Source organism: Poecilia mexicana, unplaced genomic scaffold, assembly GCF_051168715.1.
Source record: "Poecilia mexicana isolate PSO_F unplaced genomic scaffold, ASM5116871v1 scaffold_17, whole genome shotgun sequence".
Taxonomy (NCBI): domain Eukaryota; kingdom Metazoa; phylum Chordata; class Actinopteri; order Cyprinodontiformes; family Poeciliidae; genus Poecilia; species Poecilia mexicana.
In genome coordinates, this window is record NW_028263386.1 from 19,305,362 (window position 1) to 19,322,035 (window position 16,674).

At 41.5% G+C, this 16,674-nt stretch overlaps 1 protein-coding gene across 4 annotated transcripts; it reads left to right on the top strand.

The window, feature by feature from the left end:
• Positions 1 to 2,068: 2,068 nt before the first annotated feature.
• Positions 2,069 to 16,639, top strand: LOC106905602 (uncharacterized). Of its 4 annotated transcripts, XM_014970509.2 has the most exons (20): positions 2,069 to 3,033; positions 3,409 to 3,482; positions 4,348 to 6,339; positions 8,204 to 8,336; positions 8,439 to 8,559; positions 8,642 to 8,746; positions 10,144 to 10,231; positions 10,333 to 10,497; positions 11,091 to 11,144; positions 11,563 to 11,663; positions 12,980 to 13,108; positions 13,187 to 13,283; positions 13,367 to 13,436; positions 13,692 to 13,822; positions 13,899 to 14,128; positions 14,224 to 14,286; positions 14,486 to 14,687; positions 14,859 to 14,957; positions 15,113 to 15,301; positions 16,088 to 16,639. In XM_014970509.2, the coding sequence occupies exons 3-20, from the start codon at positions 4,573 to 4,575 to the stop codon at positions 16,289 to 16,291; spliced, it is 3,948 nt and encodes a 1,315-aa protein (XP_014825995.2). In that variant the 5' UTR covers positions 2,069 to 3,033; positions 3,409 to 3,482; positions 4,348 to 4,572; the 3' UTR covers positions 16,292 to 16,639. The 4 variants fall into 4 exon arrangements, with proteins under 4 accessions (XP_014825995.2, XP_014826002.2, XP_014826003.2 ...); XM_014970516.2 differs by lacking the exon at positions 3,409 to 3,482; XM_014970517.2 differs by lacking the exon at positions 14,859 to 14,957 and having other exon boundaries at positions 2,076 to 3,033.
• The last annotated feature ends 35 nt before the right edge of the window (positions 16,640 to 16,674 follow it).

The following is a 16,674-nucleotide window of genomic DNA, read 5'->3' on the forward strand; positions in this document are numbered from 1 at the left end:
TGGCACTTTAACCCACATGGCTGAAACACTGGAGGGTAAGTGAGGAGAAATTCAGCAGACTGATACAACAAAGTGGAAGCTAACAGCAGATTTGGCCCGAGGTCCAATGTTGTGCAATGTGTCTTTAAGAAAATGGATAAAATGGTGTGTGAACTTACACACATAGGCAGATTTCCTTAAGCTGTATTAAAAAAAAAAAAGCATAGCCATGTTTTCCTCACTCTCTCACCATAAATTGGGCTAAACCTGTTTTCTGAACTGCAGTTCTCAGCTAAATTGTTTTAGGCATCGCTCCCCAATTCTCACAATTGATTGCTGGAACTTTGCTTCTTTCCTCTTGACAGAGCTGCTGTATCCGAGTCAGGTTTGTTGGCTGACTTGTTCACATACGACTTTTTTGTTCTCCCCTAGAAATCCCCCAAATTTTATGAGACTGAGATCAGGGCTTTGACTTTGTTGTCGTTAGGTCACTTTTTAACGATTTGTAGACAGTAGAGTCACTGTTGATTCAGAAGACCGACTTGGGCCGAAAATTTGACTTTCTATCTGAAATATTGAGATGATGCTATAATATTTACACATAATGTATTTTTTTTCTTATCATGCTATTTGTTATGTACTTTAAAAAAAAAAAAGACCAAAAAAGATGCTGCCACCTCTGTGCTTCACAGTTTAGATTATAATCTCAAGCTTTCGTTTCAGTTTTATCAGATGACATAAAATCTTCAGGCATCTCAGAATTACACAAAGGATGAGCCAGACTTTTGGAGGCCCTCAGTTCTCCTCCTGGTGATTTCATTTGATTGTCCCATGTCGTCACGTAACGAAGCACTAGGTTTGAGCTGTTGCATTGAATTGCACCCAGTGCCTCAGTTTAACTCAAATGTTGTGATTTAACCTATCAGAAGCTCACAGAGGCATGATATTATAGCCTAGGCTTTAATAAATTGTCTAGAAATCTTAGAGTATGCAAACGTCTGAATGAAAGTAATACAATGCTCTACACGAGATCGACGTGTTGCTTTACATGCTCCGCGCAAATATCTAGACACAAGAAGCTGCGCCATCGCATAAATAACTTAATATCTGGATCAACAGTGTAAGTAACACAGCTGCCACTTAAACCCTGATTCGAGCACAGCGTATTCGGTAAACTGTTTCACTGCAGAGCAGCAGAAGAGTGTGTGTTGCTCATTAAAATTGCCATCTTGAGTGTTCAACCCAGCTGAGGCTCAGTTAGAGAAAACAAGTGGAGAGTGAATGTAATTCCCCCTTGCAAATGAGGGAAACTCTAAATATGGTTGACCTGACACAGAGGGCATTTAAAAATGCTGCCGATGTCACAAACTGGACGCTCGGTGATGAACTATGTAATGAAAAACACATACTCTGTTTTAGAGCCACATCAGTGTATCAGTATTACCCCGTTTTGGTAAATGCACAGAATGGTGTCACTTTAAAATAATAAAAAAGAAAATCTCAATCTTCTTAAACTACAATTGATCATCAATCTCTTCCAAACACATCACAGTAATAAAAAAAAAAAAGATAAATGTGCACAAGAACATAAGCTTTCCACTGTGTCAACTAGTATCCAGAAATTATTAAGTTAAAAAGACGTCAGGGCTGTTGATGTACAGGCTGTAATGTCAAGAGCGCTCCCTGCTGGTTCAACTGCAGAACTACAGGGTGTGAAGCCTTTCAACATGATTAGCTTAATGCTGCTCATCACAGCCAATAACAGCAAGATTTCAACATAATCACCAGGCAGTGGAAGGAAAACATGTTTGTGAATAACAAATCTGAGTTTAAACTCCGTATTTACAGTACAACTTATTCACTGGCTTCAGTAGTCGCCTAATTAGCACAGTCCACCCATGACTGATTCAACCTCAGCATGAAAACGGCCATTCTGTAAAGGTCTAAGAGGCTTGTTAGAGAAGAAAAACGTCATTGTCGGGAAAAAAAAAGCCAGAAGGAAACCAATTTGCATTTAAACAAAGGTCCCATTGTCACATAAGATCAACACTGGATAGAATACAAAAATAAACTATTGATGGAGGAAAACTAACTTAAATACCATGAGCACATTATTTCTCACAATGAAATACATGGTGATGTGAGCGTCATGCTTCGGGGTTATTTGCAGGTGTAATTGAAGCAAAAGATGGAGCATGAAGTCAGAGGCCACAGATATATAAATGCACAACAAACCTTTCAGATTTTTGGCTGTAAACTGTTTTGAAAATCCCATATCATCTCTTCTTTCATTTCACTATTACGTAATGTTGGTATTCCCTGTAACATCTTCATAAAAATACTTTCAAGCTTGTGGTTGGGATGTGATAAAATGTAAAACAAAATAAATTTAAAAAAAAAAAATCAAGCATCATCCCAACAAACGCAAGGATCTCGTAATTTCTACTCTTCTTGTTTTATCATCCATTCTTTAGTTCACTTCTCACCTCCATTATCCAGGTCAACATGAGTGTCTGCCTTCATTCTTGATTTCCTCTGCCATGCCTCAGTCACAGCATCTAACTCTCTACATTTGCTTTTCCTCTCACCATGACGTCATTCCCTCAAATTTCCTTTTTTTTTTTTTTTTTTTTTTTTTTTTGCTTTAATTCACTAACTCCTCCCTACCTTCCCTCTCTAAAAGTTAGCCTCGTTCAGATGAAGTCTTTTCTGATTGGCCTGTATTTATAACAAGTAGGTCCCGGTGCCACATGGGAGAACGGTCTTCAGTCAGATCCAGGTCACAGCGAGCGGAACCACTCGTTTCTCTGCGTGGATCGGCCCAGTCCAGTGGAGTTCAGTCCAGCTGGTTCCATTACAAACACAGTGTTCACTTCACAGACAGACTTCGCCTCCACTGCCATCTCACAGACGCAGGCAGGCAGGAGGAACACAAGTCAGATGGTGTTGCATCCTTGCTCATGCAGAGCAGGTGTGATGCACACAGGTTAATATTTGCAAATGGCTTGCCTCTAAACCTGGAAATACTCTGTTGGAGTTCAACAACAGACAAAGGTAAGTGGATTTATCAATGACCTGCATGCTTGGTATAAATCTAGGATGCTCTGCATATGCTGCCAAGACTGACAACATTATTGCATATGCACACAGAACTAAAAAAAAACCTGCACTGCCTTAACATGCATGTGATATATTAAGCACAGCAAATTGTAGTCATCACACAATGATAATACCTATTTTCATGAATGCACTTAAACTGCAGGGTGTATCTGCTATTAGTGGCTGTGCAGTATACTAACTTACCTCAGTGTTGGTACCCACTCAGCTCTGGTGGTTCACAGTTAGTGGAGTAGTTTACACAGGATTACCAGGGGATAATCCATTTACAGCATTTAGAGACATGAGTCGCCATCTGTTTATTTATCCCAGAGAGGGAGCCGTCACCGCCGACTGACTGAAAACAAACAAGCCTGCAATGTTAGGACGGAACTGTTCGGAGAAAAGTAAGAAATTACCTCAATCTTCTTTTTATTTACTTCGCTGGTGACCTTTAAGCTGCGCGCGCACTTTAATCGAAGGAGGTTGCGTTCACAGACTGTCGTAAATTTGCGCACTCGCGTTAGTTTTCGATTTTCAATGTAAAGACTCATAAAAGTATTTATTCATGGAGGGCATTTTTATTATTTTAATTTTATATATATTATTTTTGTTGGACTTTGGTAATGAATCATCCCAGATTTATTGGTGGCTCTCATCTGATCACCTTATAAAACTTTCATTAGCTGCCCCTGGACCAATTTATTTATTTAAAGGTGGCAATAAAACATTAACATTTAGAATTCAAACAAAAGCTACAAATTTATGGTTTTATTGTGTAGAAATTGCAAACTTTTTATTATCCATGTGTTTGTTTTTTGTTTTGTTTTGGCAGATTAATTACATTTGTTTCGTTATTGTGACTCATGTCGTCTTTAAATGTCCTCAATCGGGCATTTTTACCGACAGCGCGTTTGAGTGCACCTAACAATTATGCATACGGGCCGCTGAATGAAGTAAATGCCGATACCTGTGTCAAGCAGTGCGCGGCAGCGAGTCACGGTTTGGTTTTCTTCACAGTTCTGACTATTGGAAACCTTCCACCTGCGCCGTGAGTTTAAGTAATCCTGAGAGCTTTAAAGTTTAATTTTAGCAGCGATTAAGTTGCTTGGTAGCTTCCGTTGTTTGCAACAGAACTGTGAGTTTTTCCTCGCCCGCATCGATGATGTTGAACATCCGGGTCAAATTTCGGAGCTTTTTCAACAAATTAATTCTGTCAGCCGAGACAACAAGCTCTTATTTGATTGTTCTTTTTTTCTTTCTCTCTTTTAGGTGTAAATATGTCTTTCTGAATTGGAGAAACAGCCAGCTTGGCAAATGCCCCACAAATATAGAAAATAATTGAATCATACAGAATTTTAATTTTTTATTTTTTGCCTTCTTGCAACCACTGCAGCAACTAATTTTTTGTGTGGTGCCCCTCTTTTCAGTGAGCTGTCCCATTTACAGCTTTTTTTTTTTTACAATTTTCTCTAACCCTACATAGACTAATTGCAGATGATGCGGACAGACAGCAGAGGCCGAAGTGCCTCCCCTCACCGGATAACATACAAATCTGACTTTCATGCTATCAAATGCACATTTGACACTGGAATTAGTCTGCAAGGAGGGCCCAAATCTGCTGCTGCCAGCCAGGGTTCTGCAGTGCCCTCTGACGACCTGTCCAACAGCAGCATCACAGGGAGCCGAGGTCGGATCCAAGGCACCAGGGGTACCAAGATAAGAGAAAACATTTTTCTTCAAATGGACAGCCAGCAGTCAAGACAAGACGGTGCTCCAGTCTCGGTTTCTGGCTCCATGCCTCTCCTTTCTGCGTCGCATACCAGCTTCCAACTCAACACTTCTCCTTTCCCTGAATCCAGGCATTCAGTCATGAGTTTCTCCCCCTCTTTTTTGAGCAGTCTAGCGAGTATTTCGTCCACAGAAAAACTGCTGCAAGATAAACCATCCAGATCAGAGAAAAAAGTGGATATTGACAGAGTTGCTCTGGCTCAGAAGTTTTCGGTGACCCGGAGGCTGTTTGAGAGTAAGATGTTGGAGGTTGGCGGAGGAGTAGGAAAAGGAGGAGGACAGGTTTTAAAACCTCAGATCATCAGGGGAAGCAAGGGGGCTGCCGATGGAAAAGGAGAAGTAGAAAAGCTGCAAGAGGCAAGTGAGAAAACCAAAGAGGATGTGTCGGATAAAGACGTATCTATAAACCACAATATAAACACGAAGGCCCCTCAAGCTGAGTCACTGATGAGGCATTCTGAATCGTCAGTACTGAACGGGCCTGGTGAGGTTGCAACATCACAATCAAACGAAGAGACGGGAGTCGGCTTGGCACCGGAGGAGACCCTGAGGGCAGAACTCGTCAACGTAAAGAATGATTCTTCAGAAAGCGACGAGAACGAAGAAGAGAGAGTGCAGAAGGACAAATGCTGGGCAGAAGGTGAGATTGAAATGCATCTGCACAAAGCTGATGAGGAAGATGAGAAAGTCTCGGTAGATGAGGACGTCTTTGAGGAGGACGTCTTTGAGAAGGATGTCTTTGTGGAAACACCTGAAAGTCTTCATGCGTTCACTGAAGGAAGAGATAATCTCACCGCTTCCTCAGAACGCCTCACAGAGTTATCAGAAGACATGCAGTGGAAAACAACTGGGAATGGAGGGGAACGCAGAGGAGACATGTATCAGCAGGTGAACAAACAATGGGAGGGCGGAAGGGAGGAGGAGCAGCACAGACACTTCACTGCACAAACTAAGAAGAATCAAACAGAAGAAAGGGAAGACGAGGAGAAAACCACTGATGGTGGATTTAGAGAAAGTGCTGCTGGATTAGAGGTTTCGATCCAAGAGATGTTTTCTGACAAGGAAGGAGGGGCGAAGGTGGAAGGTGGAGAAGAAGACTTTAGACACAGTCCGAGAACGGAAATCAAAGAAGTCGGCACAACATCAGGGACACAAGAGAACGTTGTCACTGAGAAGACGATGCATGTTTCATGTAGAGATGCTGGTGATGAAGAAGGAGGCAAAGATGACCAAACGGAAGCTGCAGGAGTCTGTGGGATTGAGAACAGAGCTTTTTGGTGTGATAAGGACTCCCAGTCCCATCCAGAGCTCTCAGCATCACTACAAGAAGAACAGCAGAGCTGTACGAAGGGGGGAAACCAGCTGGTAGCAGAATATGAAGAGATTCCCGGTGTGCCTGAACTGGACTGTCAGGATGAGGATTCACCGGAAGCTGCTAAGAGGAAGGTCAGGTTCTCCACAGCACCAATCAAGGTAATGCCATCGTGGAAAATATTACACCAATTTCAAACTATTTAAGTTTAATTTGCTTTCTGTCTGAGATGGAAATTGTTTCATTTACGTGTTTGTAACTGGCAGCTCCTGCAGCTGTTAGAATCCATGCAGGAGAGGTCGTAGCCCAAAGCTATGCTTTTTTATCTATTAGGGGAGGAGAACAGGCAGGAGCCTACATGCCTCAGTCTGTCAGCATCTTGCTCGGAGCTGCTCTTACATAAATGCACTAAAACTCCTGTGTACTGACAGAAATCTGTTGCCACCAGCGATAAAGACATGTAAAAGGCCTCAAATTGAATCCTCAGTCCAGCCTTTAATTTTAGAGCTTTTTAAATAATGAGAATGTATAATATTCCACAAGGTTGGTGGCTACAGAGAAACTAAACATTTTTGTAGTCTTTTGATTGTCCTCAGGTTTTCTGTAAGATTTAGGTCCCACCGACTGAGATGGACATGGAGGAAGGCCATCTCAGTCCAAAACTGGCGAGCCATTTCTGTGTAGATGAGCCGATATGTTTTGCACCATCATCATCCTCTTGAATATTTTGAGTTTACTGTCAAAACCCAGCCAAATTGTGTGTGAAATCTGATATTTCAGATTCCCAGTGCCCTGTGACGAGGCGCCCAGTCCCTTTGAAGGATCCTCCGCCCTACTTAGCAGTGGGGAAATATGTTTTACTGCATATCCATTGTGTGTATTTCCTGCTTAGTTTTATTCCCATCTGGGCAAACTGTACAATTAAAGTCTCAGTGAAAAATCAACATGTTTGCAATTCTAATAGAAAAGAAATTATTTTCGCCCAGGAAATCACTCCTTATCAGCTGGTTGGCATGGTGATGGTGTCTCATGGTCGCTATAGAGATTTGTTTACCTCAATGTACTCTTTGCTGCGGGACTCTAAAAGTAAACCTTGGGTATTTTATTTTGCGTCCCCTACCATCCTGCTCACTTCTCGCCTTGTCACATCTCTCCAGATAGAGCTGCACTGCATACCCGTCCACACTCATCATCCCGGTATTTACTGTGTGCACTACTGCAATCACAAAAGACTGCTTGGATCCAGCTATTGGTTGGACATCATTTTCAAATTTGGGTCTAACCTCCCGTCTGCACCAGTAACCTGATGGAGGGTGCTACACACGTTATGTAATGTAACATCCTGCTCCGTGCGTGGCGGATAAGTGAACATCTGTGGTTACGCAGTCTAGTGGCAGGAACTGTGCTTCAGTGTCATGTCATATTTTTACCGTGGGGAATCAGAAAGTTCTTACTCACCGATGAAAAGTTCATGAAAGTAAAGCATAAATCGGAATGAATTGCTTCAGTAACATGCATTTCAAAGCAATTGCTAAGGGTGCCAACAAGTACAACTGTAATTTCTTGTTCAGTGAATAAATGCACTCAAATTAAAGGTGGAATCTCATTGTGGGTTAAGCTACTACAGTAGAAGATTCATATATTTTAAGGCTCTTTACACATCAAATCTGGATTAAGAATGATTGTAGCAGAAGACACGGTAGTAACGTAGCGTCCCGTATTGTGTCGGGACATCTGAGATCTTTAGCGATCCTATAATTATGCGTGTACCATATGCTCTCTGTAACACTTCCCAAGTCTCTTGCCTCACACACTGTCATTGACAGATTTTCCAGGCATAAACAGTGTCTTGTGGTGTCAATAACTGCAGATGGTTCTTTTTACAGTTGGCTCATTTATTAAATATGAGTGTATAAAACAGCTATTTCAGAAGGCCAATTCCTTTTTCTTTTTTCCCCCGCTTCCATCAGTGTTTATCGCTATCTCCATAGGGTTTTTGAATTGGACATTTATTGTGATTTTCAGGTGTACAGCACATACTCCAACGCAGATTACGACAGACACAATGAGGACATCGATCCGGTGTCTGCTTCGGCTGAGTTCGAGCTGGAGAAGCGAGTGGAGAGGATGGATGTTTTCCCAGTGGACATAGAAAAAGGTTTGTGCCTACGTTGTGCCTGATGTCCATGGTAGAAGCGTCTGGGCTGGAAAAGTTGAAAATGCCAGGTCATGATGTTTTTCTTGCTCCCGTCACCTCCAGGAGTGGACGGACTGGGCATTAGTATCATCGGAATGGGTGTGGGGGCTGACCAGGGGCTGGAAAAACTGGGAATCTTTGTTAAAACAATCACAGAAGGAGGAGCAACCCACAAGGATGGAAGGTAAAATTGCACATAATTCATTTGGCAGGTTATGAAAAACAAAAACTAAATATATACATTTTTTTTCCCCCGTGCATGTTAGGATTCAGGTGAACGATCAGATCGTGGAAGTGGACGGTGTAAGTCTGGTTGGAGTTTCCCAGCTGTTCGCCGCTACGGTCCTTAAAAACACGTCGGGCCTGGTCAAGTAAGCCATTTAAAAATGATTTTCTTCAGACAGTCAAAGGTTTGCTTTTTGGAAACTTGTCAACACAGTGCAAGTTGACCCTCACTGTTGATGACACAGTGTAAAACAAAAAAACGCCTGAAACATTAATCACTATAGACTTTTAAGACTTCTTAAGGTCTATTGTAATAGATTATTTTTAGATGAAGTGAGATAAATATAGCTTTCCATCCCCCTTTCTTTCCTGATGTTTTTTTTTTCATTAATAGATGTAGAAATGCACCGACAGGAACAAAGGATGTAAAAATAGAAACCTTAATACCTACAGTGAGTTTACACATTAGATCCTGTACGTCTTGATAGTCTAAATTTTAAACCCATCCAATCAAATGTATCTTATTACTTTTTAAACAGAAACTGAATACATTTTTCTCTTGCAGATGTTCTGTTTTCGTTGTTTGCGACACGTTTCAGACCATCACATTGTAACGTCATAGAAATTGTGTAAATACTGTATAATGTCAGTTTGCAAACAAGGACTTATTAAAGCTGCAGTATGTGATTTTTATAAACACTTTTTATAAAAACTTGTCCAGCAACATGACTTAGGCTTAAAGCTCTAAAGGAGGTCGCTGAAATCTGTCTGGAAGGGGCTCCTAAAGCCATTTTGATAACCACCATACTCAAATTATCTGCAAGTGGGAAAATATAGAACAGCTCTAACAGCATTTGGATAAAAGTTCAGCGGGAATAAACAATGTTGCTGACATCTCTCGTAGTAGCACACCAGAGACGCCATGTCATGTAGTGCAAGTCAAGTCCCACTTTGTTCCTGTTGCTTTACGTCCTTCCTGTTAGCTGCTGCTGTGCAGCTCCAAAGCCATGTGGCCATGCTAAAGATTGGGGGAAAAAAAATTTATATAGATCACATGTAAACTAAAATAAGCAGCTGCTGGTTCAAATCCAGCTTTTCTAGAGTCTGGATGAAATGGCAGCCGGTGTGCTTTAACCAGGACAAGGGTGAAAATAGCAACCGTAAAATTGGACACATAAAGGCACAGAGAGGAAAATTGTTGTGTTGACCCCATTCAGCTGCTGTCGCCTGCTGAGAATCACTCGTTTGTGTCATGATCCTATTTTCACAGCTTGCGAGCTGTATTCTGAACACATAAGTTGACTTTATGAAGGAACTCATTGTGACACAGGCTCTCTAATCCATGACAGGCCAAGTATCTGGACTCTGTTATGTATGTTGAGTCATTCTAATTGTTTAGCATCCAGTCAGTCATTGTTGTCATTAACACCTGTGCTCCACATTTGAGGTGCTGGAGGCTATCCCACGATGCAGTGTGAAGAGGTGTGTCAGAGTAAGGAGCTGCAGGTGTGACAGATTTGTTTTTGTTTCTTTTTCTGTGCAGGTTTTTGATTGGCCGAGAGAAGGAAGGGGTGGAGAGCGAGGTGGCGAGACTAATCAACGAGAGTCTGGAAATGGACAAAACAAAAAAGGTTTCTTTAGGGTGATTTTTTTTTTTTTTCTTTAAGAAAAATAAATCATTTCATTATACTGTTTTTTTTTTTTTTTTTTTTTGCTTTTCCTGCATTTGAAGAGAGAAAGCAGAAACAGTGTAGATGACAACAATGACAGCAGTGTGTCGGAGAGAGACTCCATCTTTGAGGAGGAAGAAGGGGAGGAGGAGGAGGAGGATGAAGAGGAAGATGTGTCTGTTTTGTCCAGTCTGGACAACTACCAACTCTGTCTCAAATACCAGCAGGTACAACTTCTTGATCAGATGAGATATACCTTATCTAATCCTGATTAGATAAAGTAAAACAAAATGACATTTTGTGAAATATTACGCTTTTCACAAACCACTTTAGTGAAAGAAATGTTAAAACAGCTTCACGTGAGAACTTATATGGTTACTACCTAAATCTGTAAACATTTTGTTGTATTTGAACATATAAATTAGCAAATTGCATTTCACATTGATTTTCAGATGTGAATCTAGACTACATTCTGTTGATATTATTCTCATATCAGATTTCTCACTTCAGAGCCATTACTTGTAGAACTAGCTCACTTTTGTCCCATTTTAGTTGAGTCCACTCCACCACACTTCTGACATGTTTCTGGTAAAACAAAGACTGACGTGCTTAACGAACTGGTCCTTTCACTATTCAATCTTATTACTTTGTTTTACATTTACCTTGAAAATAACCAAACTCAGTTCTAAGTGCCACTTAAAGCATTCCAACAGTCCTACTTGTGGTGGTACTTGTACCACATTTTGAAAATACAGCAAACTGTAATCGCAGCAGCTTGAATGACTATCTCCAAACTGATTCATGTGCATCTTTTTAACAGCTCCAGTCCAAACTGAGAAGCAGAACAGCAAGGCTGCGCCGAGCTAAAGAGAAGGTAGGCCGAGATTTGAATCTCGCACACAAACCTATAGCTGCACTCGTTGTAAGACGCTACCTTTGTGTCCAGATTTGGAAACGGCCTGACCTATTTTACTGGGTATGAGATGGCTCATGCCCAGTTATTAGGACACGGGCCTTGTTCCAACTCTGAGCCACGTCGGTCCCACTCTCCAGCCTGTGCCTTGATGTAATCACCACTGTGGATATGACTGGGTTTTCAAAGTCTTTCAGAAAAAAAAAGAAGAAAAAAATCTTGCTTTTGTCCATCTTGCTTTATATGAATACTTTTTTTTTTTTAATTTGTGCTGAAACAGTTTGCAGTTCATATGTTCTGAAGGAATTGTCTCTGTTGTAATAATATACTGGAAGCTTCTTTCCTAAAGTCTCTTTATTTCTTGCTGTTTCTATGCCAGTTAAAGGCATGGGAGGAGCAGCGAGCCCGTTGGCAGAGCCTGAGAGCCGAGTTGGAACAAAGAGCGCAGGATGGAGAGGAGAAAGCAGAGAAACTAGAGAAGTACGCTGACGGTTTGTCATAAATGTTATTTGGCTGAGGGTGGATTAACACTGGAACTGCCAATGGGGCCAATCCCCTGTAGATCCACCAGAGGGTCTCATTTTGAACATGGGTCCATAAAAGCCTGAAAGAGGCTGTTTATTTTTTTTATAGTAAAGTATGGTTGAGGAAAAATAAGACATGGGATTTTTTTTTTTTTTTTTTTTTTTTTTTTTGATACAGTGAAAATATTATTTGTTTTTAAATGTTGCTTTGGAGCACCAGGAACAAAGTATTATCTGAACATGCCACATGCAAAGCCTCTGTCACTTTTGTTTTTAGCTCAGGCCAAAAAAAAATAATTACAACTTAAATCTTTATCTCCCTGTTGCACATTTTGTTTCATTCTTTAAATGCATCATAGTTACACATTTGCTAAGAAACATTTTTATGAATACAGAAATGCAACAATAATATAGTGCCAACTTCTTTTAAATCAAGACTATTGCTCTTTTCCTTATAAACTAAGCTATTGTGATATGGTGTGGCATATATGTATATAAACTTTTTTTTCTATAGCCACATATTGAGATCTTATTTCTAATGTAAGAATGTAACAGGACATTAATATTGCTATGGTTACCGCTAGTGCACCTTCAGGAGCAATAGTAGTGTCAGTGTCTTAATCCTCAGCCAGGTTCATATTGATCACTGACCTCATTCTGTTTAGCTTCCTCCCATATTCATCATAATCCCCCGTGCATCATTTGTGCTCATGTTTCAAATGTATTCTTCGTTCAAGTTTCAACTACTCCCTCTAGTCTGTAGTCTGCAACTCCAGACCCTGAACTGCAACTTTTAGATGCATCCCCTCTCACACACACACCTGAATCAATCTTTTAAATAAGGTGTTTTGGAGCAGGGGTAATTTTTCATCGTGTATTTGAACAATTCTTTGTCCAAATCGACAAAAGAATTGTCATTATCCTCAAGTGTTCTTGGCTTATGGTGTTGCCATAGCAACAAACCATTTGGTCCAGCACCGCTAAGCATTCAACATTTTATATTGATATTCAGTGGGTTGAAATGATTCCCCTTGGTGGTTCTCGGTATCCATGCTTTTAACTCCAATTTTATGACAAATATCCCATATTTAAAGGGATATTAGAGGAAAGAATGAGGAAAAGGCATAAAATTAAACGTGTCGGGATCAGATTAAGAGACTTGCGAAGGGAAGATTAAGATGTACCCCTTCGTGGGTCTAGTCTTATGGCTGTAGTCGGCAGAATGATGTTGTTTGTTGAGAACATGGTAATAAGACTTGCTCTAATTATTAGCTACTGGCAAGAGGCCCAAACGCTGTGCAGAGTCGTGAGTCAGCGACTGGCCGATACCCAGGGCCAGACGGAGAGCCTGGAGATCAAATACAGCAAAGCCAAGAGACTGGTCAGAGATTACCAGAGCAGGTATGATCAAAATACAGTAATTATTATTTTAACTGTATGTACCTCGTTGCGGCAAAAATGTCTCATTTCTCCTCCCAGAGAGGACGAGATGGACAAAAAACTCGCAGATATGACTAATGACATGGAGGAGAGAGAAAAGCAGCACAGAGAAACTGTAGAAAGGCTACAGACCCAGGTGAGGAGGAGATTTTATAAGTCTGTGTGGATTCATTTCCTTCATGGCTCCTGACTCTTTCATCATTTCTCGCTATTTATCAGATAGCGCAGCTTGGAGGAAAAGAGCCTGAACTAGAAACAAGGAACCACACCGTGGACCCTTCAGTCACAGGTCTGTGTGTCAAGAGGAACTAGATAAACATTCTTTAAATGCATCAAACAGTGGCATCCACATTTATGTTTTTTTTTTAATAAAATAAGATAAACGTTAATGTTTGATACACATATAGGTGGATAATCTTGTTTCTTTTGTAGTAGTTTGATTAAAAAAAAAATTCTACCTGTATCAAGTATTGCTATGCGTTTTAAAAAGATCAAAGTAAACTTTTGTATGCCAAAAACAATAAAAGAAATCTGTTTTCCTCAGAGTGGTATCTTCCGGTTCCTAATACTGGACGTCTCGACTCCAGCGCTCACATAGCCCGAGCTCAGCTGGCCCAGAAATCAAAACGCAACCCACCGTCGCGGGACAAACTCCGAGAGAGCTTCAAAAAACAGGTAAGGGAACAAAAACATACGTGTCCGTTTAAAAACTTGCTTGTATCCTAACTGGTCCGCCTGTTTTCCGTTGTAGCAGGAGGAAGACGTCGTTAAACCTCAGGAGAGTCTGTCTCTGTCCACTTCCACTGTAGCCCAAAGCAACAGAAGTGACCGGTCCAGTACCTCCACTTCCTCAGCACTTAGTCCGCAGCCGACCAGCTCTCCCCTCTCCGCCCCACCCGTCTACATCCGCGACTCCGTCACATCCTCGCCACGCAAATCCTCGGCATCCAGAAAGTCCAGAAGGATCTTTCCAAACTTGAGGTGGAAGATTGAAGACGCTCTGAACTCTTCTAGAGCAAATGTAATTATAGGATTTGTCTTTACTGTACTTGAACTCTGCGATTTCTTTTCTTCAGTGGCCTTCGGAAGTCGCTTGGCAAAAAGAGAAGTGAAAAATGCAGCAGATCAGCCAACAGCAGGTGTGAAAATTTTCTTCAGACCCCTAAATGACTAAATCTTGGATGTCTTTATTTTACAAATGGTAATTGAGTTTAGTCATTTCTAAGGTAAACCGATTCTGAGGTATGAACCAGGCTTTTTTTTCCCCATCTGAGGTAAATTATCCCAAAAGGATACAGGCAAAACCCTGTATTCTTGTAACAACTTTACTGTCTCCAGCGGATCGTGTGGCGATCTAATCGACGAGCCGCCAGACATTCCCCCATCTGGCTTGTTCACCTCTGTGCCCTCCTGCTTGCACCTGCCCTGGTTTGGGGATAGAGGGAAAGAAAAGGAGGAGGTGGAGCAAAACAGGCCAAGGTTGCGATCGGTGTCCAGCAGCAGTTTGCCTTATCTGACCGCCGCAGACAGAAGAGATCAGGTAAGGAACGTCTCCTGTTTTTGCAATGGTTCCCTGGTTCTGGACGCTCCCAGCTCTTCAGACTAATTGTGTTTCTACACATCTTGTTGGAGATGGCGTTTCTCTCTAAAATAAGCATCCATGCAGATGTAAAGTACATAGGTAGTCTGGGAGTCTTTCTTCTGGTTCTAGAGCATTGGCTCTCCGGTGGACAGCTCCAGCATGGTGGGCCACGTTTCTGATCACTCCCTCTCTGGACATTCTCACACTTGCACCTTTTCCTCCTCTGAGGTAAGGCTGTCCTCTTCCTTCTGTTCCTTTTTTTTTCTTCCTTTCCTCTCTCCCTGTGGAGCAATTAGTCTAGACATTTTTTTTTTCCCCAAACGTCCTCTGCTTCTTTAGTTCCAGTTTCCTTTTTCTTTCTCACTTCTCTGATCTCCCATCAGACGTTGGACGACTATCCAATTCCCAACAACAACAACAATCGCTGGCAGTGCCAGCCCGTCTCTGAGTGGAACAACCAACAGGTGTGTCTGTGGCTAATCAGCATGAGCATGAATCGGTACACCAAAGAGTTCACTGCCAGAGAGGTGGATGGCACACAGCTGCTCAACATGGACAGTCAGAAACTCAAGGTGAGGAAAAATGCCGACGCCTACGACTTTCAGCGTCAGTTCTCTGAAATTGCTGCGCTGTTGAATTATATCGTTATCTACATGTTACACGCTGAGGCTTGGACCTCTTCAGATTCATCGCATTGCAACCATAAAGTATTGTATTGTATTGTATTGCTCAGACTTGGTTTGGATTGAGAAGTGAGATTGTTGGAGCCACATGTGACTTGCACATTAACCCTCCCAGACCAAAAGGAGCGCCCACAATCCAGCCAAATTTGCAGTACCGTGATTCCAACCACATTTGCGCTGTCTGAAAAAATCCAGCTGTTTCTGAAAGGGGAGACGTTGCGTTTCCTGCCAATAATCAAGCCTGCCATCGCTTGATTATGGTAATTTAACCCCCGCCTCTGCAGGGAGTGAAATTAATCCGAGGGGCGCTCTTTTAATGGACGGTAAATTGGGAAAATAACTCGCTGCATATTGAAAGTTCCAGTTGTTATGGATAAGTGTGCAAATATATTTACTCATAGGACATTTAAAGAACTGCATGCAGTTAAAATAAGCAAAAAATATCCAGGCGGACATTTGAAACTTGGGTCATAAAGGGTTAATAGGCAGGACTTCTTGGTGATGCCTGAAAGCAGGTTCCTTCCCAAGTCCCATTTGCAAGGTCTTCCATCAGAGCCAATGCATCGATTGCACAGCGTTGCGCACAGGTGTATTTTGGATAGTTACAGCAGTGAGTGCGATTGCTTCACACCTCGTCACATTTTATGTTGATCTGTGGCACGCGCCCTCCAACAGGCTCTCGGCGTGTCAAGTCAAAATGACCGCTCTGTCCTCAAGAAGAAGCTGAAGGAAATGAGAAGAGAGGAGAAGGATCAAAGGAAGGAAGACAAGAAGCCGAAGGAAGGTGAAGGCGGGGAGAGAGCAAGGATGGCGAGTGACACGTCGGTAAATGACGTCGGCGGGGGTGGCAAAACCGTAAGAACAGAGTCTCTGTTGTAAAACCAGCTTGAGAGGTGAAATCACCTGCAGCACCAGCATTTTTGGAATGGAAACCAGTGCTTTGTGCAAATAGAAATGGATAGATCTACTTCACACATCTTGTTTTTAAATGCACCATGGGGGGCTTATTTGAATCACTACCACAGATTGATTCCAGCATCGTGATTCTGACGAATTAAATGTATTTAACTGGGAAGTGTGTAATTACTCATCTTGCAGCGATGGGGTTTATAATCAAGTGTTATTTATTCTTCAACTAATTTTTAAATGTGTGCTGATTTTATTTTTTTTGCACTCAGGAATTTGCTGTAAATGCTTTTGTGTGTTTAATAAATGATTTAAACTGCATTGCATTGCTTGAAATTCTGATTTAACAAAATATG

What these genes read in the sequence shown, in the direction of transcription:
- LOC106905602 (XM_014970509.2), top strand. Translation starts at nt 4,573, where the DNA reads ATGATGCGGACAGACAGCAGAGGCCGAAGTGCCTCCCCTCACCGGATA. An exon ending in AAAGCAGAGAAACTAGAGAA is followed by an intron (nt 11,664 to 12,979) that starts GTACGCTGACGG and finishes TCTAATTATTAG; the next exon opens with CTACTGGCAAGAGGCCCAAA. An exon ending in AGGATCTTTCCAAACTTGAG is followed by an intron (nt 14,129 to 14,223) that starts GTGGAAGATTGA and finishes TCTTTTCTTCAG; the next exon opens with TGGCCTTCGGAAGTCGCTTG.